Raw genomic sequence first — 26,988 nt, 5'->3', positions numbered from 1 at the left:
ACACACATACACACACACACACACAGTATACACACACACACACTGCAGATGGAAACCAAGTGTGGGCGGAGTCAGGATTGTCCCAATCAGCTGATTATCAATGCTAATGATGCTAATGGTCAAACCCCACAGTGAGAAGTAAGGGTGCTCATATGGACAAACATCAGCCGCTGGGTTTCAGTAAAATGTGTAAAAACACTTTTAATCTTCTCGTATACACACAGTATACACACACACAGTATATACACACACACACAGTATATATACAACACACACACACACAGTATATACACACACACACACACACACACACACTGCAGATGAAACACTCAGAAATCAATAATTTCTCCGTCAATAATTTATTGATCAATCAACAGGTTCAATAAACAGCTGATCACATAGATTACTGTCCCTTTAAATACTGTGACGTCACTCCATCGTGTCACAAACAGGAAATAATAAAACATGATGATGTCACACTTCCTGTAGCCACCTGAGCTCAGGTGAGCAGGAAGTGGTTCAGGAGTTCATTCTGTCTGTAGCTCCAGGACCTGGACCCTCTACCGGGAGGCCGGTCCGGCTTCCAGAACCCGTCCAAGCGCCCTCCCACCCCCTCCAGTATCGGCCCATCAGGCCGCAGGAAGAGGCTCCGGCTCCGGGCTCGGTCCGGGCTCGGTCCGGGCTCAACTCAAACGCCGCGGTTCCTCTCCAGAAAGAGGCCGGCTGTTTGGACCGTTTCCACTCGTTCTCACCGCTCCACAAGCGGTCTGACTGGACCCGGTTCAGCGGTCCTGGAGGTCCAGACTGGGGACCCACTGGTTCCGGCAGCGGCTCTCCTCACAGAAGCTGCTGATGTTCTGTAGAGCGGGACACTGCAGCGGCTGCACGGGGGGGTTCTGCAACAGGTAACATCATCATCATTATTATTTATTTATGACGTCATCAACAGTGTTTATTAAGGGTAATATTGATTTTGTATTTGTTGATTTTCAGTTTTCAGTTCATTCTGTTTCCTCCAGGAGGAGGAGCGGGAGGTTGGACTTACAGTGACCAGGATGCAGTGCATGTCGCGGGGCTCGTTGCCGTTGCCGTCCTCGGTGTCCTCCTCCAGCAGCTGGGCCAGCCGCCTCACGCCGGACACCCGCAGGATGTTGATGTCGTTGTCGCAGCAGAAAGCCTGAAGCAGCGTGAAGTGGATCTGCAGCGCGATGTCATCTTCATCCTCCTCATCGGTGGCGAGCACGCACAGCACCACGCTGTCCGGGTCTCTGCAGAACCGAGGAGAGAACCGGGTTAACGTCAGCGCGACACAGGCTCACGGGAGAGCGGGTTTATGATAGAAGCTGCGGGAACGTGCGGGAACTAAAAGTCATACTTACACATTCATGAGTTTGGCGGACTCGTACACTCCCACCGTGAGACAGTCCTTCCGCTGAGCCACGACCAGCAACTCCTCCAGAGCCTGACTCACCGTCTCCATCCTGCAGAGCACAGAGGCGGTTAGAGACAGAACCCCGCACAGCACGCACACACAGTACACGCACTGCACGCACTCACAGACAGCTGTACAAAGTGCACACACAGCCTGATTCAGCTCTCCGGTAAGAACTTACTTTATGTCGGTGCTGTTGGACCCAACCAGCTCCTCCAGAGTCATGTTGAAGGGAGAGAAATAATCCAGCAGATCAATAAAGACAAAGATCCTCCGTTACAGTTACAGTCCGTTACAGTTACAGTCCGTTAGTCCGTTACAGTCCCGGAGTAAAGTCCCAACAGTAATCCAGCTCGGTCCAGGTCTCGGTCCAGGTCTCGGTCCAGAGTCCGTTGCCGACAGTTAGTCCGTGCAGAGGGAGAGAGACAGTCTGTGCTGCTGGAGGCTCTCACTCTCTCTCTTTATACTCTCTGTGCGCGGTGGGCGTCACCCCGCCCGGCAGCTCGCTCTCTGATTGGTCCTCCGCTGTCAATAGATCCCCCGGACTCTGCTCCCATTGGCTGAGCGCGCAGCAGACGCCGGTGATCCCACGTGGGTGGTTTCGGAGAATCCCCCGCTCTCTCCCTCCTCCTCCTCCTCCTCTTCCTCCTCACTCTCGGGTTGTTTGCAGGTTCTTTCTGAGTGGAGGGATTTACAGATCCTCCTCCCGGACTGTTCCCGCTGCACGAGGAACGCCGCGGAGTTCACCTGACACACACACACACACACACACACACACACACACACACACACAGAGGTCTGTGGTCCGGTAGGGAAGCTGCAGCAGGTGATCAGCACCGTATGCAGTGCGTGCATTGTGTAACTGGGGGGGGGGCACTCAGAGACTCTGCTGTAGTTCCTGTTCTGGAGGCTTCAGCCCCCCCTGCTGCTTCTGGACCAGATCCCTTCACCTGACAACAACAACAACAATAACAACAAAAACAACATAATAAAGTGCACATTTATGGTTTTTATTTATTTGCATGTTCAATGTGCTCCTGTCTGCCCCCCCCCCCGACCAGGTTCTGCAGGACTCATGTGAACTGTCTGCAGAGTAAAACCAGGTCTCAGACGCCCCCCAGCGGCCCCGCGGGGCCCTGCAGCAGAAACCAGTAGGACAAGTTGGAACACGACGAGACTCTGAAACCGGTTCTCATGGGGGGAGGGGGGAGGGGTCGTTGGGAGGGTTTCAGGGATCGTTTAGGGGGTTTTGAGGGTTTCCAATAACAAACAGAGTTTTGGGGAGTTTTGAGTGATTCGTGGGTTGGTTGCAGGTTCTGGAGGTTCTGCAGAGACTTTAAACGTTAAACTGAAACAAACCTGCAGGTTTCACATTCAGGGTTCCTTAAATATCTAAACTTTAACATTCCATTATTAATGAAACATTAATTATCAACAGACTGAGTGACCTGAGTCACTGATAGGATTTATATATTTATTTATAATGATATATATATTAATATATAACTGATATTATCTTTTACCTTGATAACCAGCTGTTTGTTTTACACACTAATGTAATTATTAATAATAATAATTACACAGGTGTGATATTCATACGGAAGCCCACTGATGCCAGGAGAAGAAAATAAATGCTCACAGTTCACATTTAGATTTTTTGAATCATAGAATCTGAAATAAAGTTTGTAATGACAAAGTTTCTGTGGAAGATAAAGATAAGATAGTAAGTAAACACAGACTCAGTCGAATGTTTGTCACACTAAATTATAGTTTTGAGTCTCTGATGTCTCGGTTTTTTTAAATGATCTGAATGTTTCTAAAATGTATAAAATATAAAACACATTTGAAGTATTTAGTGAGAACCAGGAGGATGGAGTTCAGTAGATCTTTCTCTGGTCCTGTTCTGCCACCTGCTGGTCTGATCCACAAACTACAGTTATTATTATTATAACTTCATTATTTCATCATTTCCCTTATTTACTTTAAATTATTTTTACAGATTGTGTAAAACTTTTTTATTAATTGTGTTTTTATTAAGAAAAACACAAACATTTGGCTCCCCTGTAGAACAATTCACTTTTATTTATCTTTATTTATCTTTATTTATTGTTTATTTAACCTTTATTTAGCTCAGCGGAGACAGTGACCTCTGCCCTGGATACACAGCTTGCATACAATAAATCACAAATAATAATATAAATGTAAATATATATGTGTGTATATATAGGAATTAAAGTTTGAGTCCTTTAATGAATAAAATCAACATTTAAATGAAAAGTTTTCTACAAGATAGAAGTTTAAGGTTTAAAATTCAGTTTTTCTGCTTTAATGTCGACAATTTGACTCAAACTTTATTTCTAATTTGATGAATTCAGTTAAAATTATTTATTATTCATTTAATGGATCTTTTCACATTAAAGACAAACAACTCACTTTATAGTGATTGATTATTGATGAGGTATCAGGAGTTAATCAGGGTCAAACTGCAGATTGACGAGCTCATCAGCAGCCAATCAGCTTTCATTAATGAAGTGTGTGACGAGCTGGTCACATGATGAAATCAATCGATACTACAGTCTTAATCCCTCTGTGCTTTTAATGTGAAAATACTGATCTCATGACATCACTAATAAAGTGTGGATGGCTTCATTGATCAGTTGACCATCAGCCATTGATTACTGATTTTAATGAAAATAATTACACAGAAACTCTTTAAAAAGCTCTAAAATGAGTTCAAATTATTTAAAAGATTTGAGTTAAATCAAGTTAAAAAGATTTAAAGTAATAAAATTAAATTGTTTTCAGACGTTAAACTATAAAAACATTAAAAAGTTATGTTTAAGACAAACAAACTTAAAATTTTAGTTTTATAACGTTTTAAAAAAGGTTTAAAACTTAATTTAAGATAAAAGTTTTCAGGAGTAAAAGTAAATAAACAGAAAAAAGAAAAATAGTTAAAGGTTGTTAATAACTAAATGTTTAAAGAGTTTAAAGGAGGTTTGAGGTGTTGAACAGATTTAAAGTGAAAAATAAAAACTAAAGTTTAACTGTTTTAAGACTTTTACAGAAGATAATTTGAGTTTTTAGGATCTTTCAGGTCTAAAATGAAGATTTAAGGACTTTAAGGTCAATTAATTCTTTAATGAGTTCACTTAATGTGACGATCAATACATGAATTGGTGTCGATGGATTCATTGATCATCAGTCATTGATTCGTCACAACAGAAAGTTTAATCAACAGAAAATGATCACATGATGATCACGGAACAATTACATCAAATCCAAACAATTATTGATCGATTGAGTTATTGATCAAAGTTTAAATGACTAATAACTGTCTCGTTAGTGTCACTGAGATTATTGATGACTGACTGGAGGATCATTATTGATTAGTTTAATAGAATCACATGATTCATTTAATGGATTTCAAAGTTTACAGTTTTTCTCAATTGTTTACACACAGATTCTGGAACTGACCACAACATGTAACTAATGCACCAACCCACTGAACCAATTCTGCTGAACTACAAGCACAATTCCTGCTTTACACTCAAATTGCAGTTCTAAAACACACTTTTTTCAAAACACTTCACACAATTCTCTGCATTTGACACAATGTTCATGAAGAAAATATCTTGTTTTCACCAGAAAAAATCAGAGCTTTAGCATAGAAGGGCAACAGGTTAGGGTTAGATATAGCAGTTGATGCTTTTCATGGCTGGATTCGCCATGCTAGGCGATATTTCCCCCGCTGCTTGGCCAGGGAAAACATTGCTTGTGACGTGGATGAGGTGCTGTGGCCAGACCCAAACAGAAGAGAGGATGCAGCATAGTTTATTTTACTGTAACTGTATACAGTAAATTCTTTTGTTTTGTATGTAGAATATGTGTTGGTTGGGATGTACACTGTGTACATTGTTTATGTGGGAAAAATAAAATATATTTGTTACAGTGTATTTGTGTGTTCTGAGTATAAAAACAATATTGTCAAATATTTTACACACTTATGTATGTACTGTCTGTAGTAAGTGTAACACTGAACAATAAAGGCCTGAGTCATTATGATGAATGGAGAAGAAGTGTTTTCCATTCATCATAGTGTTTTACATTGAGCACATCAGTGTTCAACTGGTTCTTATAAATGTCTATTCATATGATGGTTTGTGTGTTTCATTTTGCAGGAGAATTGAGGGGTTTTGCCCATTGTGTGTGTGTGTGTGTGTGTGTGTGTGTGTGTGTGTGTGTGTGTGTGTGTGTTTTGATTTGTGTGTAGAGGTCTGAGAGTATGAGGCATGCTTTCAGAAAATGTGTGTGAACAATCGAAAAAAACTGTAAAAGAAAAGTTTGAGGAGAAATTAAAGTTTGTTCAAAATGTAAAATTTAAAATTCACTACTGTTTATTTTTAATATTTTTGAGTCAAACTTCTTCAATCTCAGAATCCACAAACGGACAAATTAAAGCTTTAAATTTACAACACACACAAACACACTAACACATCAGTGTGTGTGTGTGTGTGTGTGTGTGTGTGAACTCTCCTGCTGTCTCCAGTCTGCAGTCGTTCCTCTCCGTTTCACACGTCCTTAAATTGTGAGTTTTTCCTCTGGAGTCTGGTGTGGCTCCGTTGTTGTTCCTCTGAATACACACTTCCTCCTCCGTGTCCTTCGTTAACAGTCGACACCGTTGGAATCAACTTCCTCTGAAACAACAAACAGTTTATTAAAGGAAGTAACTGAGTACTTTTACTCAAGTACTCAGAGTTTATAAAATCTGATGTTTTATAATAAATGAAACTACAGTTTATAAAGTGCAGCTGGAACATCAGCCCATTAATCAATCAGTCTATTGATAATCAATGAATCTGGTGTCACTGTGAACTACAGGAACTTTAAAGGGACAAAATAAGAGTTTATGGCGTCTTTCAGGTACAGAATGAAGATTATTGATGACTGATTGGAGGATCATTATCGCTTCACTGATCATCAATCAGAGAGAATCACAAACTGTTAGTGCAGTAAAACCTTCAGTAGAGTATCTGTACAGGGAGGTATTAGTACATTAAATACACTATATTTATGTATATAAATTACAAATATACTGTATATATGTGTAAATATAAATGTATGTATATTTACATATTGCTCCTCTGTGTTCTGCTTTCAGCTTCTTCCTCAGTCTTAATCCCTCTGTGCTTTTAATGTGAAAATACTGATTACATGACATCACTAATGAAGTGTGGACAGCTTCATTGATCAGCTGATCAGCAGTCATTGATTACTGATTTTACATACAGATGTAATAGATTTCTTTTCTGACAAATTCAGTGTTGAGGTAATCCAAAAATAACAGAAAGTAATCAAATTACACTAATATTCTGATACTTGGATTATTTGTGTCAGATCATAAAATATATAAAAAGTCACATTACAGCCAGTCGACTGAATTTATTACAAACGTTTGTTCACAGAATGACAAATACAATATCCCTGTATGGATTACTTTATATATTAAAGTATTTTCAGTGTTATTAAAAGTAATCTGATTTATTCTGAGTTCACCAAAGCTGATTAAATCATTAACATTTATTCAATGTTTGTTTTCTGTAATTATACAAGAAATCTGTCAAACTAATCCATATAAATCCTGTTCTTTACTGTTAATGTCACTAATTCTACATTATTGTATTAACAGTATTAAACTTAAATTTAACGGTTTAATTATTAAATACACAGTAAATATCTGTAAATAAACAGTAAATATCTGTGCATAAACAGTAAATATCTGTAAATAAACAGTAAATATCTGTGCATAAACAGTAAATATCTGTGCATAAACAGTAAATATCTGTAAATAAACAGTAAATATCTGTAAATAAACAGAATAATCAGTCATTTAATGATTATTTACATATTTTTCCACATTATTCTACATTAAACATGTAAATTCATAGGATATTTATTAATATATAACATGTTTATTCAATAATACAGCACATTGTTGAAACATATAAAAATATATTTGATATAAAAGAGGTTGTGAGAAATAACCAAATAAAAGTAAAAAAAAACCCCTGAATGGATCAATAATTATAATCCAATAATATCATATATTATTATTATTATTATTATTATTATTCATGATTAAATTACTACTGTACTTTTACTGGAGTATTTGTACTTTGGAGTATTTGTACTTTATAATATTTGTGTGAACTCCACTTTGCCAAACTCCAAGTGCCATGATGACCCCTCTCCTCGCAGATGCATGCCGGGAAATGCAGTCTTTAAAGCGGCCGTTGAGCCCGCTCTCCTTCTGGGATGTAAACTACGTTTCCCAGCATGCCCCACGCGTTTTCCTCCTTCCCTCTTTCCTTCCTGCAGCCTCGGCCCTTCTGCCGTGAAAAAGGAAGATGAGAAGCGGCCGCGGACCGACACCGAGCCGACACTGAGCCGAGTCCGAACCGAGAGCGACTTCCAGCGGAATGGCGGCGGAGCGGCTGCCGACGACCCGGAGCTCAGCTGCTGTTCCCCGGCCTTGAACCCGCCACGACCGCCGCTGGAGCCGCGAAGCCTGGAGGAGCGGCGGGTGGAGCTGCAGCCTGCCGGGGCCGAGCCGAGCCGAGCTGAGCCGAGCCGAGCTGCAGGACTGAAGACTGCACCGCACCCTGAAACCAGACCCGATCTCTGCCTGCCCCCCCTCCTTCAGGTGAGAGTCCAGCAGCCCACCTGGAGCTTTACCTGACCCCCCCCGAGACAGGGTTTGGATCTGTGTCCCGGTCTCTTGCTGTCAGACAGGTTGTAGTCTTGTTCTGGTCTGGGTCCTGTTGTCAGGTTGTCAGGTTCTGGTCTGGGTCCTGCTGGCAGACTGGAACCTGGGTCCGGTCAGACGCTGTGAATCCTCCATGTTGGTTCATCCTCAGTCTGAACCTGTTCGGGTCACCTGGCCGACAGGTGAGTTCTGGTAGCAGCATCACAGACCGACAGGACCCAGATCCAGGTCTAACTCCGGCCCTGATCCAGTATCATACAGATCTGTTATCTGGACAGGTCCAACACTAAAACTTCACTCAGATTATAAATGAATCAGTTTTCTTCCTCTCTGCAGACCAGGACCAGGTCCAGGACAAGGACTCCAGAATTTCAGTTACAAGAGAAAGTTTCTATCATTTATTAAACTTTTATGATATTTTCTATTAAAACTTGATCAAAAGTGAATCAGTTTGTACTAAATCAGATATTTGGATCAATGTTGAGCAGATTATTTCCTGTTTAAGGAACTTTTTATGCAGTTTTGTTTGTATAATGTTCTGTTAGATACTTTAAAGTCTTATTATGAAAGTTTCCCAAAAATTAGATTTAAAGTGAAAATCAAACAATATATTGACATCCAACTGTTTCAAAGCTCATTTAATGTGTAAATAGTTAGTTTGGTTAGTGGTTAGTTCTTTATAAAAGTGTTTGTTTCCAGTTTAATGGAACCAGCCAGAACCAACGTGGATCATCAGACTGTAACGAGACAGCGAGTTGATCCGGTGTTACCTTACGGAGCCTGTTTGTGTATTTAAAGGGACAATGCACATTCATTAACAGGAGGACTGTAAATGTGCCAGGAAAGATTGTTTTTAAACTTCTGATCTGGTTCTAATCTGGTTCTGATCTGTTCTAATCTGGTTCTGATCTGGTTCTGATCTGGTTCTGATCTTACAGCGTCCCTGCAGGCTGCAGCATGGAGCGGTCCGGCAGCATCCAGCTGGACATCCCGGACTTCAGTAACTCGGTTCTGTCTCACCTGAACCAGCTGCGCGTTCAGGGCCGTCTCTGCGACATCGTGGTCAACGTGCAGGGCCAGAGCTTCCGGGCGCACAAGGTGGTCCTCGCCGCCAGCTCGCCGTACTTCCGGGACCACATGTCTCTGAGCCAGATGAGCACCGTGTCGCTGACGGTGATCCGCAACCCGACGGTGTTCGAGCAGCTGCTGTCCTTCTGCTACACAGGCCGCCTCTGCCTGCAGCTCGCCGACATCATCAGCTACCTGACGGCCGCCAGCTTCCTGCAGATGCAGCACATCATCGACCGCTGCACGCAGATCCTGGAGGGGATCCACCTGAAGATCAGCCTGGCAGACATGGATGAGGAGCCCGTGGAGGAGGCGCGGGGCTCCAGGGGCAACCGGACCCTGGAGGCTGTGGCACGAGGAGGCGGTCACCACGGTGGCCTGCGGCTTCTCGGCCCGCGGGGGGGGGCCGAGGTGTGTGAGGCGGTCAGTCCGGCAGAGGAGCCGCTCAGCCCGCCGCCAACGGTGGAGCACAGCGGGCTGGAGGGGTCTGGGACCACCACCGGCAGAGCAGGAAAAGAACCGATCCTTCGCATCAACCGGGCCGGTCAGTGGTACGTGGAGACGAGCAGCGAGCCGGAGCGCCCCGGCAGCGCAGAGGAGGGCGGTGGCATGGACCGAATACGGATCAAGACTGAGAGGATGGAGGAGTGGATCGGCGCCGGGGAGCACCAGGAGGAGGGGGGGCCGGTAGAAGAAGGCACCACGGTTATGATCGACACGTCGGGACGCAGCACGCTGGTGACGGGGCCGGTGGGAGCGCTGGGGGGCCGGAGCGCCCAACCGTCCTCCAGCTTCAGCGAGACAGACAGGTGAGTCACAGCGAAGACGCGTCTCAGAGCCGAGCGCCGTCCCGACTTCCTGCGTGTTAACGTGTGTTTGTGTGTCAGGTTCAGTCCCACCGGCAGCGTCGTCGTCCTGGCGGAGCGTCAGCGGGCGAAGAGCGAGTCTCCGAGCCGGGCGGACGAGCTGCGACAGCCGAGCTCCCAGGTAACCAGTCACAGGACGGTAGTGGGTGTTCCCCTCAAAGTCAAAATCAATAGAAGACATAGACTTAAAAATGTATCTGTTCATTTACAAAAGTATATTTTTTAATGAATTAAGTTTCACATTTTCATTTTTTAATTAGTTTTTGTTTTCAAATTATGTCGCAGTACAGAAATCTGAGATATTTAGTAGTTGATACCGAAACCTGATTCAGTCGATACCGTTCAAGTATCGAAGTTCGGTACCCAGCCCGAGTTGTGACCATTCAGCTGTCTGAGGAGGGGATGCAACCCTACTAGTGCTCAGCTAGATGAACGTGACTGAGCAATTGTACCTTGAAACTCGACCACTCGTAACAATACATTAATATTTGTCCACAGGCTAATACACAAAACAATACCTGTAGGCGTAGACGCTGATCCCATCAGGTCCGGAAGACCTGACCGGTACCTACCTACGGTACTGTAGAAAAAAAGAGTACCGTCACGTTTCTCAGAATTTTGGCATCGACGTGGTACCAACGTCCATCCTCAGACAGGGTCACTAGCAGACCTCTAAAGATTCAGCGGTCTGAAACCAGGTTAAGAGCGCTCTTTGTTGATCAAGAGGTTGAAAACCCAATTTGCTGCGTTCTGTTCTGGTTCTAGTCTGTATTAACGTTTCGTTCTGCCTGTCAGGGGGAGGAGCATGCAGCGTTCGATATGGGTGGCTATGAGGACTACCTGAGGGAGCAGGTAGGAGACCGCTGGTTCCGCTACAACCCACGGCTCACCTGCATCTACTGCTGCAAGTCCTTCAACCAGAAAGGCAGCCTGGACCGCCACATGCGCCTGCACATGGGCATCACGCCGTTCGTCTGCCGTATCTGTGGGAAGAAGTACACCCGCAAGGACCAGCTGGAGTACCACATCCGCAAGCACACCGGCAACAAGCCCTTCCACTGCCACGTCTGCGGCAAGAGCTTCCCCTTCCAGGCCATCCTCAACCAGCACTTCCGCAAAAACCACCCAGGCTGTGCCCCTCAGGAGGCCCACAGCGCCTCCCCCGAGACCACCACCGCCTCCGTCACATCCAGGGGAGGGCCGAGCGACGAGGCCTCCCCCAGCCAGGAGGAGCCGGAGGGCGGGGGCGGGAGCAGCAGCGGCGGAGGCCAGTACAGTGAAGGTCCCCAGGCCTCAGTCTCCACCACGGGGCCCGACTGACCTCAAATGGGGGAAGTAGGGAAGTGTCGAGGTTGGGGTAGGGGGGCCGTCTGATCCACCTGGAGCCAACAGGACGCTGAACCCGCAGCGACAGAAAGGACACCTCAGAGTCTGAACTGAGATTTTTCCGCTTTAAACCGCATCTACCTTCACTAACCAAACCGAACAGATTAAGCTAAAATGAAGAAACGCCACACACTCCAACAACCTCATACGCCACACGATGCAGTGGTCCTCGTTTGCCTCCGTCGAGTTTATGTTACAGATTTCTACTTTTATATTTACAGGTATTACAGGTTCACAATGCAGCATCACAACAGTCTGTCTGGTGGAAACTTTGCCAAACTACTCAGTGCCAGTTTAACAGTTCCAGTCTTTCGTATTTGCCTTGAGACAATCTGGAGCAGTGAGGTTAATAATAATAATCCTGCGCGCTCTTCAAGTGCCACGTCGGCATTAAACGATTCAGTTGCACAAAAAGGTTCAATGAGAAACTTCGACTGTTAAAGTTCAGTTTCAGTGTGATTGGAGGTTCTTGTCTTTCCCCGTTCTCCAGTTTTTGGGACATTAGATCAAATCTTAGTAAATAGATAAAGATCTCACACTACACTGCTTCACACTACTGATCTCTTGTTAATCAGTCAGTCCGGATCCCAGTTCTGATCCCAGTTCTGATCCCAGTTCTGATCCCAGTCCTGATCCCAGTCCTGATCCGAGAGGGTTTACCGAAAGCTCCAGTTTCTAAAACTCTGTATTTAAGACTATTATAAAGTTTTTACTCTATAAAATGTAGTAAAGTCTTGACAAGAGTTGTTCTGATACCAGTATCTAAAGCTCTTCCGTTACTTCCTAAAACGTGGTATCTGCAAGTACTCATATCTGCGCACCGATCCGATACCATATCCCCGAAACGGAACCCTGATACTTCCACCAGTGTCCTTCAACCTCCTCCGACTCACTGGCTTACCCTGATATTCTGATATTCTTACTCTAACTGACCAAAACCAACAAGGTCATCGAGGAACAACCAGCAGCAAGTTGATTTCAGTGTAACGTTAGCTAGAACCTGCGCCGGGCCGGGTTAGGGTTAACGATGAAATCATTCAGGCTTGTTCAGTTGGATTGGTATCGGAATCAGAACCGGGAAGGAAAACTTGGTATCGGAACACCTCTATGATCTTCTCTACTAAATATTCTAAACACAAGGTCCACTTACTTAGCTCTACATGGAGCTTTCGACTGTATCCCATGACCTTCTCTGGCTAATAGAATCTGCTCAGGTGTTATCACGAGACCTAAGTTCAGGACTTCGGTCTCGTAATACCGGGTGGTCGTATGTGGAGGGACATTGCCTCCGATACCTCCCCGCCTGTTCACCTGGGAGGAGGTTGTGGGATAAACTGATATATTTGTGTCCCACGGTGGAGAACGAAGCTTTATGATGCAGTGAAAAGAACTCTGATCACACTGGATTTGTTGATTTGGCTGTAAATCGAGTATAAATTCTTCAGATTGAGTGTCGAACTCGGTTTTTAATGATCTGGTAGATTAGAAAAAGGACCATCTGGCAGCCTGTTGACTGAACAGACTTACAGCAGGAAAACTGGACGGCGTCCAGCCTCAGATAAGCTACACAGCTCAGTTACCTCTCATCACTACGCAATACAGCTGCTGCACTGCACAGCACAGCACCACCGGGGGGCGCTCTGATCCACTCACACAGAGATCTCCGTCAGTCTTCTCAGATATTTTTATAACAAGCATGTGTTTTTGTTTTTGTTTTGTTTTTCTTGGACACTTTTTTGCTCTGACAATGTGTGTGACAGACGACAGTGTGTCGCAACCGGATCAGGAACTTCTGTCGCAGTTAATGACGCGTTAAATCTGCTGCTGAAGCTCCAGTTTATCAAAAAATCATTCAGGGAGAATAAACTGAAAACGTTTAGCTGGCTAATGAGTATACAGCTGTCATCATATGCTAACATTAGCCTGCAGGCTAACTGGCTACAAATAGTGTTCCAGTTGTTTGAAGCTATTAATTATTACAATCAATTACAAACATACCTACATATCTATTAGAGCTAATAGTTCGTAGCTACTTGTTTTTAACTGATATCGACGAACATTAATCTACAAGCTAGCTTATGTTTTTACTTTTATGTCAAACTGTTATAATTATTACAAACATTTTTAAAAACCGCTAATGTTTGTGAGCTCGTCTGCCACCTTTACGTTAGCTGATGTTAATTTATTAAGAAAATCAACATTAGCTTGGAAGCTAACAGATGGCTCATTCATTGTTGTTTTCTTACAGACCAACATCAGTACAGGAGCTAACAGTTGCTAACTGGAGCTAACTGGAGCTAACAGGAGCTAACTGGAGCTAACAGGAGCTAACAGGAGCTAACAGTTGCTAACAGTTGCTAACTGGTATTAGCTGATACATTAACACACAAAACACAACATAATGTACAAGCTAGCTGATGTGTGTGAGCTAGCTAGCTCCTGTTAGCGGATGTTTCAGGTGGATTACAGTCTCCGTATGTGTGTAGCCTAGCTTAGCACAAACACTGGAAGTGGATGAAAACTGCTAGCATAGCTCCACTAAAGTTAAAAGAATCAAAGTCCCAACAACTTCAACGCTAACGTGTTGATTCTCGCTAACCTAATCTTCCAATCAGAGTGCTTCAGTCGAGGTAACGCGTCATTACGATACACGGGTTCTGATCGGGTCGACATAGATCGGGTAGCGACGGGACGAGGAGCCGGACCCTGTCAGACCAGATGGATGTAGGAACCAGGCCAAGGAGCTGGACTAAAATAAAACCCCACCAGAGGTTAAAGGTCACCTGCTGGAGGGCGGGAGCAGGTCGGACCACCTGGCAACCAAAGGAAAGACCACGTTGCCACGTTGGCCCTCCACAATAACTTCAGCACTTATCAGAGAGACGGGATCAAAACCAGAACTTTTTATAAGAACGATATAAAATCACATATTATCAGACGAACATATTTAAACTACTAAGATGTTTTTTTGAATGATGTGAGTTCGGAGTAAAGTTCAGATGTTTGGTAGTTCGGTAGCACGCAGACGGGCTGTTACTGTTTTTATACAGAGCTGTGAATCTGATTCTCAGTGGACGCTACATTTTTTTATGCAAGTGAATCCAGCGGCTCTGTCCTCACTCCGGCCGCCGCCGCCCGCCGCCGCACTCACTCTTCAGGCTAAAACCAGGAACTATCAGGTATACAGACTCTTTCTTTTCTTCAGTGAATCAGACGTTTACCTTTTCCCTACGTAGCAGAACGCTAACGGCTAAACCTCAGTGCGAGCTACCCGCCGCAGAGCTCACCTGTAACAGCAGCAGGTAAGAAATGCCTGCGAGTCGCTGCAGAGGGCGACGACACACAACAGACCAGGGCTGGGCAAAATGGAGTAAAATTCAGTAACCGTGACAACCGCAAGACCTCTTTCCAACGTACCACAGAAAATACTGGTCATTTTATTTTACATCGTAAATATCTTCACCGCCTCTGTCGCACATTAACGCTCAAATATTACACAGAAATCTATTATTGTGAATGTGTGCACAAACAATCATCTTCTCTTCACTAAAACCTCGTTTATTTACATCTTATTAATCTTATAAAACAGTATTTTTGCTCCATATAAGGAAACTGAAGAGTTTGCACCTGTGACCACACCCAGCAGTGATGTCACAGTGTCCTGGAGTACACCTGTACATCACTGCAGAGAACTTAAGTCATTTGGTGTGTGTGATAATACGATCAGTTTCTTTTCAACGTTGAAATTGAAATAAATATTCTCTTCTATCTTTTGGCTGCTAATCACATCAATAAGCTTCTTCAACCGTAAACTGAATATAAATGTATGACTTTGTTTTATTGATCGTAGTATTCATGCAGCTAACTGACATTATATAACTGAGGTTTATTTTTGTGAAATGTAATTTCAAATCTTCTGTTTCCATCAATATTACACAGGTCAGATATTTCAATATTTAGTATTTTAAGCTAACGTTACGTGTGTCAGTTGGCTTACACCATAAATAAATAAGAATAATATGTAATAAAATGTAAAATAATGACGGTTTGCCTTCAGAAGAGGTTAACATGCAATTTCAGCCATAAAACCCAGAAATAATAATGATTCTGATTTATCACCTCGTGCAAACTTTTAATCTTTATGGATCAATTTAAAAACACTATGCTTGAAAATTTCAGTTTTTAATTAAGTTCATTTTTTAACTGAAATCTGAGGACGAATCCGGCTCCGTAACTGTGGAGCAACGTTAACGGACGAATTAGGATTCACAAAATAAATGTAAGACTTTATTTTTATTCATGTTACAAACATGAACTCAGTCCCTCCAGGAAGTTTCAACCAATCTCACTGAATTCTGGGTAAATTTTGTCACCACAACTTTTCTGTAAATCTGACGTTGAGCCGCAAAACTCGATCCCTTTTTTATTGTTGTGACGAAGACGTGAACAATTTTATTCTGACTGGATCAAGTTGCCGCTAACTTTTAATAATAATAATAATAATAATAATGACAGTTTCACTTTCTCCCACAATTTAGTTGCAAAAAAATACCCAGAAATATTACTTAAATACTTTTTAGAAAAGTTGTTATGAAATCAGAAGTGCGAGGCTTAGAGCGACCTGGAGGGACTGCACTGTCGCCATGTTGCCCAGCTCCGACCACACGAACACATTGGTTCTGCAGAACCTCCGGGAACAGACGGACTCAGTGCAGCAGAGGTCAACAGAAACTGTTAAGTTAACCTCGGCCACTAACGATATCTGAACCGGGTCCTCCGTATGTCTTCAACCTCTCTGCACTGAGCTGAAGTCTATGGAAGTCCAGTTCTGCCAATGTGAGGAAAAAAGGGATCCTGAAAATCATTATAATCTCAGAATAACGAGAAACTTTCTCATTATGTCGACCGATCTTTTCCACATTGGCAGAAACGGGTTTCCGTGTTAGTGTAGTTTTATCTTTAATCATTTCAAGCCAGTTAAGATCAATAAAAAGCTGCTTCCAGAACAGCTGATCACGCTCGAGGAATCTGTAAAAAGAGGAAAAGTCGGATCCGAGTTGCGTTCAGAGTCTTCGTGAACCGAGTCTGAACTCGATTAAAACTTGAGAACCAAAGATCGACTTTTATTTATTTTTGTTACATGATCAGATTGTCTGAATTTGGCCCGTCACTTTATATTTGAAATATCGTTATGAATTATTTGATCCTGTGTTGTATTAAAGCAGCAGACGGTCAGACGTTAGCGCCACCTGCTGGTGGTTTTTGGTAGAAATTAAACTTTTCACAGTTTCCTATTAAAAACATTCAAACTTGTATTCGTGGAAGAACAAAAGCGTCGAGCGTCAGCTGGGCAGCGGGACGGGGGGGGCTCATAATCCGACTTTTCCTCTTTGATGGTTCTTCACTTCATTTCAGTTTCATCTTCAGTCAAACTGTGAAAACAGCCCAACCTCCTCCTCATCATCACCATCGTCGTCTTCATCACCACCGTCTGCTCTTCATGGAGTCGGTCGAGGCTCCGATCAGTTTGCTTTAACGCCAAACGTTTGTTTCTTTCTTCAGCTTCAGTCTGAAACATGTTTTATTTTTACTGTGTGAATCAGATGTTTAGTATATGAATATCCAGTAACCTTGACCACAACATGCCTAATTATAAATCATTTAGATATATTCACTTAATGAGATTACTCTTTACTGTTGATTCCTCAAAGTATATCCTAATATATCGAAGCAGAAAATGAGTCAAAGGAAAAATGTTTAGTAAATTAACTTTTAATACTGTACGTTTGTTTTAAAGAGGAGGTACTTCAGTTGTGTCGTAGAAGAACCGGACAGGTTTTATGTGAAGATCTTTTCTGTTGCATGTCTCTGTTGGTGGAGGGGGGGGGGGGGGGGTGAGGCCAAAGGTTGATTATTAGTTCAGAAAAATGTGAAGAAGCTTCTTTCACCATGACCACTAGATCACTCACAGGTCGCATCTCCTTCAGAGGAAATAAAGCACTTTAAGTGTCGACCACCACCGACTCGCCTCTTTCTTTACTCACTCGTTACCCACAATGCAGCAGCTGTTACTAGTAAGTAATGAATGCATGGCTGAAAGAGAGCTGCACATTGACGGTTCCACTGTATTAAAGTATTTATTATTGATTATTGATTCTGCTATATAGCTATGAAACGTCTGTATTATGTGTGTGTACTGTAGCACGCAGTAAGCACACTGATGGGTGAGAAGGTTACGCTGCTGACGCTGAATGAGGACGAGCTGAATCCATACAGCGTCTCAGTGTAGGATTCTGGGTAATGTTTGGATGATTGGACGGGTGTTAAGGGTTGCAGGGGTCGGCCACTCGGGCGGTGAACAGCAGCGTGTTGATGGTGGACTCTCTGATGAGCAGCAGGAACGGTCTGTTGGCCAGGAAAACCTCCCGGTTTAAGTTGATGGAGCGACCGATTGCCACCACAGCGGTGGCCGCCGCCGCCTCGCTGCCCTCCTCGTTCACCTGCAGACCACAAAACAGGTTTACTCAGGACCCGGTCCCGACTCTGGATCCCAGAGGACACTGACATCACTTCCTCTGAGTTCAGTAACAAAAGTACATTCATATATGTATATATTATATAATATATAATATATGTATATATGTACATATTATATATATGTTATTACTTTAACTAATTGTGCATATTTCACTATTATTATTTCAGACTTCTTTTAGGCCAACAAAAATATTGATCCACCAAACAGTCGTTTCTGTAAACAGATCCAGAGGAGCTGTTTCAGGTGTCGACTGTTGGTCGAGAGGAAACTTTAACCTCTCCGTCTACAGTAACCTTTCGCTGTAAAACAGAGCCAATCAGTGAGCAGCTGTCAGTGATGTCAACAGTGATGTCAGCAGTGTGTCACTGACCTCCAGGAAGGCTTTATGGAAGGCGTCTGAAATGTGGAGACCATCACCGCCGTCCTCCAACATCCCTGAAACACACACACACACACACACACACACTTTATTATTAACTACTGACCGTGTCTTTGTCCTGATTAACCCAACTAACACTAATCAACAGATCAATATTTATGATTCATTTTTACAGTACTCTGATTTTTTTTTAATGACATATCCACAGTACATTATATTTACACCTTATGGACTACTGCAACACATCTGAGTCTGATGACCATATTTTTAAGCCTTTTGATTCCTCTGCGACTGATTCTTACAATGTTGATGTTGACCCACATCTACATTTTTTTTCATCATTTGATGCCACTAACCTCTGCAGATTTTATGATGAAACTCAGTTTAATGACTTATGTGTTTCTATGCCTTCTAATATATTCTCCACTTTCCACCTGAATATAAGAAGTCTTCCTTGCAACTATGACAAATGTATTCATTATTTATCTTCACTCAAACATAATTTCTCTGTTATTACCTTATCTGAAACATGGCCTACAGAAGATTCTAGAGAAAAATTTAAATTACCAAATTATAATTCAGTTCACTGCGTAAGAGAGAATAGATCTGGAGGTGGAGTATCTCTTTTTTCTTGGTGACTATGAATTTAAAGTTAGAGATGATCTTTCCCTGAAGTCAGCTAGGGCTGAGGTGGAATCAGTGTTTGTGGAGCTCTCTGGTGTCTTTGGTGGAAAAAATGTTATAGTTGGTGTTATTTATCGCCCACCTGACTCTACTGTCAAAGATTTTAATGAAGTCTGTCCAGTTCTCTTGATTTGATAAACAAGGAGGATAAACTTTGTTATATTTTAGGAGACTTTAACATAAACCTCTTTAAAAAATAATTTAGATTCATTAACTACAGATTTTCTTAATATTCTTTATTCTAGTTGCTTTTTCCCACTTATTCATAAATCTACAAGAGTAAAGGAAAATTCAGCAACTTTGATTGATAACATCTTAACAAACAACTTGAGTGAAGGAATGAAATCTGGGGTTTTATATTTAGATTTGTCAGATCATTTTCCTATATTCCAGTACTCTTTAATCAAGCCTAATAAAATTAAACCAAATAACAAAAAGATGTACAAAAGAATTATGAGCAAACAAGTCAAACATTTCTAAATTTCAAGATATGCTTGCCAGTATCTCATGGAATGATCTATAGAAAGAAAATAATGCTCATTCTGCATATCAACATTTTATGAAAGTCATTAGCTATAGTTTGGATGAATGTTTTCCAATAGGCAGTTCTACTAGGAAATGCAGTCAGGACTTAAGTAGGCCTTGGTTTACAGTTGATTTGCTGAAGCTGCTGAGGAAAAAAAATAAATTGTACAGAAAATGTCTCAAATCCTACACCCCTTACCCAGGGTGTTTACAAATCTTATAGAAATAAATATACTCATTCCATTAGATCTGCAAAAAAGAAATATTTCTGTGAAAAATGTAAGAGGTGTTCAAATGATACCAAAACCACATGGAAAGTTATAAATCAGTTGCTGCTTAGAGAAAAAAAGACTCACCCAGAGTTACCTTCAATCTTTTTAGATGGTGACAATTCTTTTAACAATTCATTTGATATAGCTCAAAAATTCAATGATTTTTTGTTAACATTGGTTATGAATTAGCCAGTAAAGTTCATCCTAGTTGTGGTAATCCACTGGATTTCATTACAGGAAATTATCCTTCTATCTCTTCTTTTAAGCCTCCTGATGTCCAAGAAATAAGTGACATTATTGATGAACTAAAGGAATCTTCAGCTGGCCATGATGACATTTCTGCATCCCTAGTTAAACAGGTCAAGCAGTCAATTTTGCAGCCACTAGGTTACATTATTTATCTGTCTATGGCAACAGGCTCTTGTACCAGAGGATTTAAAAGTTGCCAAAGTTATTCCTCTATTTAAAGCGGATGATCCGTGTTGTTTTAATAATTATAGACCCATATCGATTTTGCCATGTTTTTCAAAAATATTAGAAAAAAATCACAAAAGGATCCTTTCTCATGTAATTCAATTCTCTACAAACATCAGTATGGTTTTCGGAAAAATCACTCCACTTATATGCCTTTGCTTCATTTGATTGACAAAGTTACCTCTGCATTAGAAAATAATGAATTTATTTGTAGTACATTCATCGATTTCTCAAAAGCTTTTGATACAGTTAACCATCATATTTTACTGAAAAAACTGCATAAATATGGTTTTCATGATGTTACGTTTGAATGGTTAAAAAACTGTCTCAAATAGAAGACAGTTTGTTTGTATTAATGGATGCTATTCCAACAAAGCTACACTACTTTGTGGGGTCCCACAGGGATCCATTCTTGGACCATTATTATTTCTTATTTATATTAATGATTTATCAAATGTCTCAAATATTCTTTCTCCAATAATGTTTGCAGATGATACAACTCTAGTTTATTCTCACTCAAATTTCCATTCTCTGATTAAAAATTTGGTTTAACTAGATATGCTACATGGTTCAGTTTAAATAAGTTATTTCTGAATATAAAAAAATCTAACTATATAATATTTTGTGGCAAAAAATCATACTCTAAGGATTTTTGTAAAGTTATAATTCAGTCTGTTGAGTTGCCTCAAGTCTCAACAACAAGATTCCTGGGAATCTTTGTTGATGAGAGTTTGAATTGGAAAGCACAAATACTCTGGGTTAGCAAAAAAAATAAATAAATCTATCGGTATAATTAGGAGGATTAGTAATCTTGTTACCACAAACTGTCTTCTTGCACTTCATTACAGTTTAATTTATCCATATCTTTCATATTGTAATATAGTATTGGCAAGCACCTTTCCTACTTCACTTCATAGAATTTTGGTTCTTCAGAAACGTTTCGTTAGGATGGCAACCTGATCTGAGTCACATGTCTCATCTCTACTTCTTTTTCAGAAACTCCAGATACTTACTGTTCATGACATCAATATCTCTCAAATATGTGTTTTTATTTATAAGGTATATTCAGATCATGAAACCTTTCCAGAGCACTTTAAAACTTATTTTAAATTTAATTCTCAGGTTCACTCTTATCCAACGCGACAATCTTTAGATCTTCATCCCCCAAGATTTTCTACGTGCAGAGGTCAATTTACTATTAAATTTAGGGGTACCAAATTATGGAATACCTTTTCCCATCTCGCAAAAAACTCCATCTCTATAAAATGTTTTAAAAGATGTCTAAAAGCCCATTTAACTGCTGTCTTAAAATTTTAATTCACACACAAATACACTTTTATATTATGTTCATATTTTTGTTTTCATATTGTTATTTTGTTTTCATTATAACTTGTTGTTGATGTCATATATTCTTTTTCACTATTATCAGTTTGTTATTACTTTATGTAGTTATAATATTCTCTGTATGTACATTTTCTGTTCCTTATAACTATGAAATTTTAGGTGGAGGCCTTAAATAAGCCCATCTGGGTTTTCTGCCTCTCCCTGCACTTTACACTATTTGTTATCTTTGTCGTTTTTAATGTAATTCTAATCTGTGCAAAAATAAATAAATAAATAAATATATCTGTGAAAGTTATCAGAACTATATAGATTTAAGGTTTATAAAACCAAATTCAATAAACTCAGAGATCAGGATCAGACAACAACATGAAGTCCAGTTAAAGAATTCACTGTTAACATCAAACCAGCAACGCCCCCTGTTCCCACTGTTCACATTGGTTCCTAAACGCCCCATGTTTATTTCAGTTCCTGAACGTCACACAGTGATTAGTTCCCCTCGCTGCCTGCAGCCGGTCCTCCAACAGACTCTGTGTCACTGGGATGTCCTGATACCAACAACCATTGATTAATGGATCGATGTGGACCTTGGACTCAGGTTGTATCTGTTAAACACAGTGTTGTCTTTTATCTTGGACCTGATCATGTGGACACCTGATGAACCTCCTGGGTCACTGTCTGACCTCCTCCAGGTGTGTCCCCGCCCCCCCTCACCTGGTAGACTGGCCTTCTCAGAGCTGAACAGGTCGGTCAGTCCCATGGCCTGCAGCTTCTCCTTCAGACTGAAACTGTCCTCCACCCGGAACCGAGGGACGTGGACGGAGACAGTGGTTTCTGTCATCTGATCCAACCAGTCAGTGAGTTTCTTCAGGTCCAGACTCTCCTCCACCTGAACACATCGTACAGACATCGTACAAACAGCGTACAGACATCGTACAAACAGCGTACAGACATCGTACAAACAGCGTACAGACATCGTTCAGACAGCGTACAGACATCGTTCAGACAGCGTACAGACATCGTACAGACATCGTACAGACATCGTTCAGACATCGTACAGACATCGTACAGACATCGTACAGACAGAGTACAGACATCGTACAGACATCGTACAGACAGCGTACAGACAGCGTACAGACATCGTTCAGACAGCGTACAAACATCGTTCAGACATCGTAAAGACATCGTACAGACATCGTACAAACAGCGTACAGACATCGTTCAGACATCGTACAGACAGCGTACAGACAGCGTACAGACATCGTACAAACAGTGTACAGACATCGTACAAACAGCGTACAGACATCGTTCAGACATCGTTCAGACATCGTAAAGACATCTAAGAAGAGTAAGAAGAGTACGGACATCGACAGACATCCTACAAACAGCGTACAGACATCGTACAGACATCGTACACACATCGTACACACATCGTACACACATCATTCGGACATCGTACAGACATCGTTCAGACATCGTTCAGACATCGTACAGACATCGTACACACATCGTACACACATCGTACAGACATCGTTCAGACATCGTACAGACATCGTACAGACAGCGTTCAGACATCGTACAGACATCGTACAGACATCGTACAGACATCGTACACACATCGTACACACATCGTACACACATCGTACACACATCGTACAGACATCGTACAGACATCGTACAGACATCATACAGACAGCGTTCAGGCATCGTACAGACATTCAGACCTGCACCGGTTTCACTCTCTTAAGCTACACGGGATCAAACCAGCAACTCCGCACTCACTATATGCAGCTCATTACTCACAGCTGCTCTCCAACAAATACTGACATTTGGGAATAAATATAAATGATTGAGTTGTACAGGAAACTGCAGTGTGACATAATGATATTTGCAGGGACAAAAAACAGCTCATTACAGATCTTATGTGGATGGAAGCGCATGAACGAACTGACGAACCTGGAAGATGTTTTATTTTAGTAATATTATATATTACTACTACTATATATATACTAAATATAATATATAAGTGAAGAAACAAACTTATTTAAATTTTTATTTGATTTAAGTATTCGGCCATATTGTACATTCGGGCTCTTTTTATAATGTATTTATTGTTTCTGGTTTCATCTGTATTTATATTTTCTATATGTCATTGCACCAAATTACCATGGCAAATTCCTTGAATATGAAAACCTACACAAACACCCCCCCACCTAGCCTTAGAAGTGGCACAATCCTTGTTTTAATTTCCTGTCCCCAAACAGCTTTCAATGACATTCGGGGCACTACCTTGCTGAGCTTGGTGTCTATGCCCGGCAGGATGATCACCATGGTGATGTCATCTCCGCGGTACGGCATCTCCAGAAGCTGCACCTTGTCATCGGGGAAGTAGCGGTACCTGAACCGGGTCTCCTGGTACATCATGTTGACGGAGCAGGTGCGACTCTCGCTGACGCTGAAGTCTGAGTTGTACACGTTGTCTTTGTCGAACTTGTTCTTCCACTGACCCTGAGGGAAGGAACGAGAACACGTCAGCGCAAAGTAAAGCGCAAAGAAATAATTGCTAACCATATTATTTCGGACCGCAGCGGCAGAATAAAGAGCCGTGTATCGTGTCTCTACGGGGGGGCAGGAGGGGGCACCTTGAAGTAGATGGTGTTAACGAGGACCAGGATCGTGTTGGAGTCCAGAGCCCCTGCCGGCAGCGTGTCCTGGATCAGGTTCTCTGTCTTGTTGGAGATCCAGTTGTTGATGGTGACCCGGGCCTTCTCCGGGTTCTCCTGCAGCACAGAACCGGGTTATTAGTGTAACTGTGGTCAGATATCTGATGTGTAAGAGACAATCCCTTCGAGGTGTCTGTAATCAGTAATGGACTCTGTGGAGGCCAGACGCTGCGTGGAGGTTGTCTCCACAGAGTCCATTAGTTCCGGATGTACCTGGAAGGACATTATTCTGCAGTGGTGAGCAGCCAATGGGATGTGAGTGTCAGATTTATCACATATTCACAAGTTGTTTTTAGTTTATTTCAGCACATTCATTTTGAACTAATTTCTCTGGACTCAGTCGGTGTCCTACATCAGGAAGTAATGCACACCCAGCAGCCAATCAGAATCCAGTACTGAGACCATGGTGGAAGACCTGTTCAGTTCTTTATGAGCCCAGAGTGGACTCGTTACCTTGAAGTTGAGCGGCAGCAGTTTGGCTCCGTACACTGTCTCGCTGATGTTCTGGTACGTCTCATTGAAGATCAGAGATTTGTCTCCGAACAGCCGGTTGGCGGACATCAGCTCGGTGGTCTTGTCCTTCTTCCTGTACAGACGACAGTTGAGTTTGGCGAAGAAGAAGTGGACCTGATCCGATGTCTTCTCTTTGATGGTGTCGAACTCAAACACCTGCAGACACAAACAGAGGCGGAGCCTGTAGCCGACTGCGTCCTGCCACTGAGATTAATGTGTGTAAACAGTTTCTGTCTGACCTTCATGATCTGCTCCAGCGTCTGGTTGCAGGCTCCCAGTTTGGTCATGGCGAACGCGGTGGAGATGCTGATGGGGGACATGAAGATGTTCGAGTCGGGGGTCTTGCTGAGGGCCAGCTGTTTGTACAGCGACAGGGCGAACCGGCCGTTGGCCTTCGACAGCTCCCACACTCGGGGGTTGGTGGATTCGGGGACCGCCTCCGGCTCCGGGGTCGGGCCCTCTGGGACCTCGGGGTCCTCGGGGTCGGGGCTGCGGTAGATGCAGCGTGGCTCCAGGGGAAGGTCTCTGGGTTTGGCGCTACAGATGTCCGGATGGGCGGCAGAGACAAGCGGCAGGAACGCCAGAGCCAACAGCCAATCAGAAGCCCTCATTCTGGACAGAGACAGTCAGATTAATTAGAGTATTAGATTATTTATTATTAGATAATCAGGTTAATTAGAGGTGTTTTAACGTTACAGATGCGAGTACATCGTACGCAGACTGTTTTATATCAATATTTTATAAAATCTGTATTTGAAGGTAAACTTTTACTTTTATAGAATTATTTTAGTGTAGAATGGAAAACAAATGTCTATATTAAACAAACATTAAAGACTGTATCGGATTGATCCATATTAAACCAGTGGTTCCCAACCTAGGGTTTGGGACCCCCACCACTAGGGGGCCTTCTTGATTTTAAAGCGTGTAAGAAAACTTAAAAATACACAGTCCAACTATATTTCTGCATCTGGTTCACTTCTGTAAAGAAAAGCTAATTGTCTAATAGATGAGAGAAGTTCCTCGGGTACTTGGGCCTCACATTAAGCCCCGCCCCCTTTTTGAATCAACCTTTTACTACGAGACCACAGAATTAGAAAACAGGAGGGTTTAACCCTAACCCTAACCCTTTTATCTATTCATCATTTCATGTTTTTATGTGTTTTTGTGCGAATGTGTATGTGTTGGCTACCTGTTGTGAACCAAATTGCTCCTTGGGGACATTAAAGATATTTCAATTCAATTCAATCTCCACTTCCTGTTACTGTCTGCTGTTTCCAAGGTTCATTATTAGAAGGTAGGTCAGTTCAGTTTATGGGAATTATTAAGGTTCAAATCCCCTCTGCTCCACACTGTCACACCAAACTCCATTCAAAAATGGCTGTTTTAAGGAAGTAAAACCTTTATTTCCACCATCAGTGAGACTCTGATTCTCTTCAGTCTACAGACACAATCTGCTCACATTGATTATTTGATGAAAAGTGTAAAGATCAATATCAGATTATTTCTTTTCGTTAGAAATAAGATTCAGAAAAAAGTTGCTGATTTAAAAAGATCAAAACCTTTAATTGATTTAATTGATATTTGATTTTAGATTAAACTGACACTTTTAATAATCATTAATAAAACTTATAAATCTGAGTAAAATAAAAAGATAATCTCTTTAATTTCTGACTTTTAAACTCAGAGATATTTTCTGTGCAGCTGCAGTAAGTAGGACACAATCACTGGAAGGAGATAAAACAGATCAGTCGACCAGAAGAGCCTCTGTGAACCCGACACCTTCAGTAATTCTCTGAATGAAGATTAATTAGTAAAATCTTACCTGAGTAGGTAGAGTCCGTGCGCTCCGACTGACTAATGAGCGTAGTTTGAGCTGAACTCAGGTCAGTGTCCGGCAGAGCACTGAAACATCACAGCAACCTTTGAGACATTGATCGTCTGTTAGTCAACAGCTCAGAGATCCAACTGGACTCCCCCTCAGACCGATCGCTGATCAATAAGTGACAGGACGGACGTCTGAC

The 26,988-nt window shown here is 42.0% G+C and overlaps 3 protein-coding genes across 3 annotated transcripts; 1 reads left to right on the top strand and 2 right to left on the bottom strand.

Annotated features, from left to right (window-relative positions):
- Positions 1-343: 343 nt before the first annotated feature.
- On the bottom strand, positions 344-1,882 carry LOC127349775 (growth arrest and DNA damage-inducible protein GADD45 beta). The gene is made up of 4 exons (XM_051375682.1): positions 1,614-1,882; positions 1,380-1,481; positions 1,046-1,268; positions 344-896 (listed from the first exon to the last, which is right to left on the bottom strand). Exons 1-4 carry the CDS (start codon positions 1,655-1,657, stop codon positions 783-785), a joined length of 483 nt encoding a protein of 160 aa, XP_051231642.1. The 5' UTR covers positions 1,658-1,882; the 3' UTR covers positions 344-782.
- A 5,933-nt stretch (positions 1,883-7,815) lies between these two features.
- zbtb37 (zinc finger and BTB domain containing 37) lies at positions 7,816-16,261 on the top strand. The gene is made up of 4 exons (XM_051375626.1): positions 7,816-8,135; positions 9,137-10,075; positions 10,154-10,253; positions 10,928-16,261. Exons 2-4 carry the CDS (start codon positions 9,156-9,158, stop codon positions 11,450-11,452), a joined length of 1,545 nt encoding a protein of 514 aa, XP_051231586.1. The 5' UTR covers positions 7,816-8,135; positions 9,137-9,155; the 3' UTR covers positions 11,453-16,261.
- A 1,013-nt stretch (positions 16,262-17,274) lies between these two features.
- serpinc1 (serpin peptidase inhibitor, clade C (antithrombin), member 1) lies at positions 17,275-26,951 on the bottom strand. Its single transcript, XM_051375634.1, has 8 exons — positions 26,790-26,951; positions 25,207-25,579; positions 24,908-25,123; positions 24,374-24,511; positions 24,021-24,239; positions 22,446-22,620; positions 18,427-18,491; positions 17,275-18,018 (listed from the first exon to the last, which is right to left on the bottom strand). Exons 2-8 carry the CDS (start codon positions 25,576-25,578, stop codon positions 17,842-17,844), a joined length of 1,362 nt encoding a protein of 453 aa, XP_051231594.1. The 5' UTR covers position 25,579; positions 26,790-26,951; the 3' UTR covers positions 17,275-17,841.
- Between the last annotated feature and the right edge of the window lie 37 nt (positions 26,952-26,988).

This window comes from Dicentrarchus labrax, unplaced genomic scaffold (assembly GCF_905237075.1).
Source record: "Dicentrarchus labrax unplaced genomic scaffold, dlabrax2021, whole genome shotgun sequence".
In the NCBI taxonomy this organism is placed as follows: domain Eukaryota; kingdom Metazoa; phylum Chordata; class Actinopteri; family Moronidae; genus Dicentrarchus; species Dicentrarchus labrax.
The sequence above is the reverse complement of the archived record's forward strand: the minus strand, read 5'-3'. Positions and strand labels throughout refer to the sequence as shown.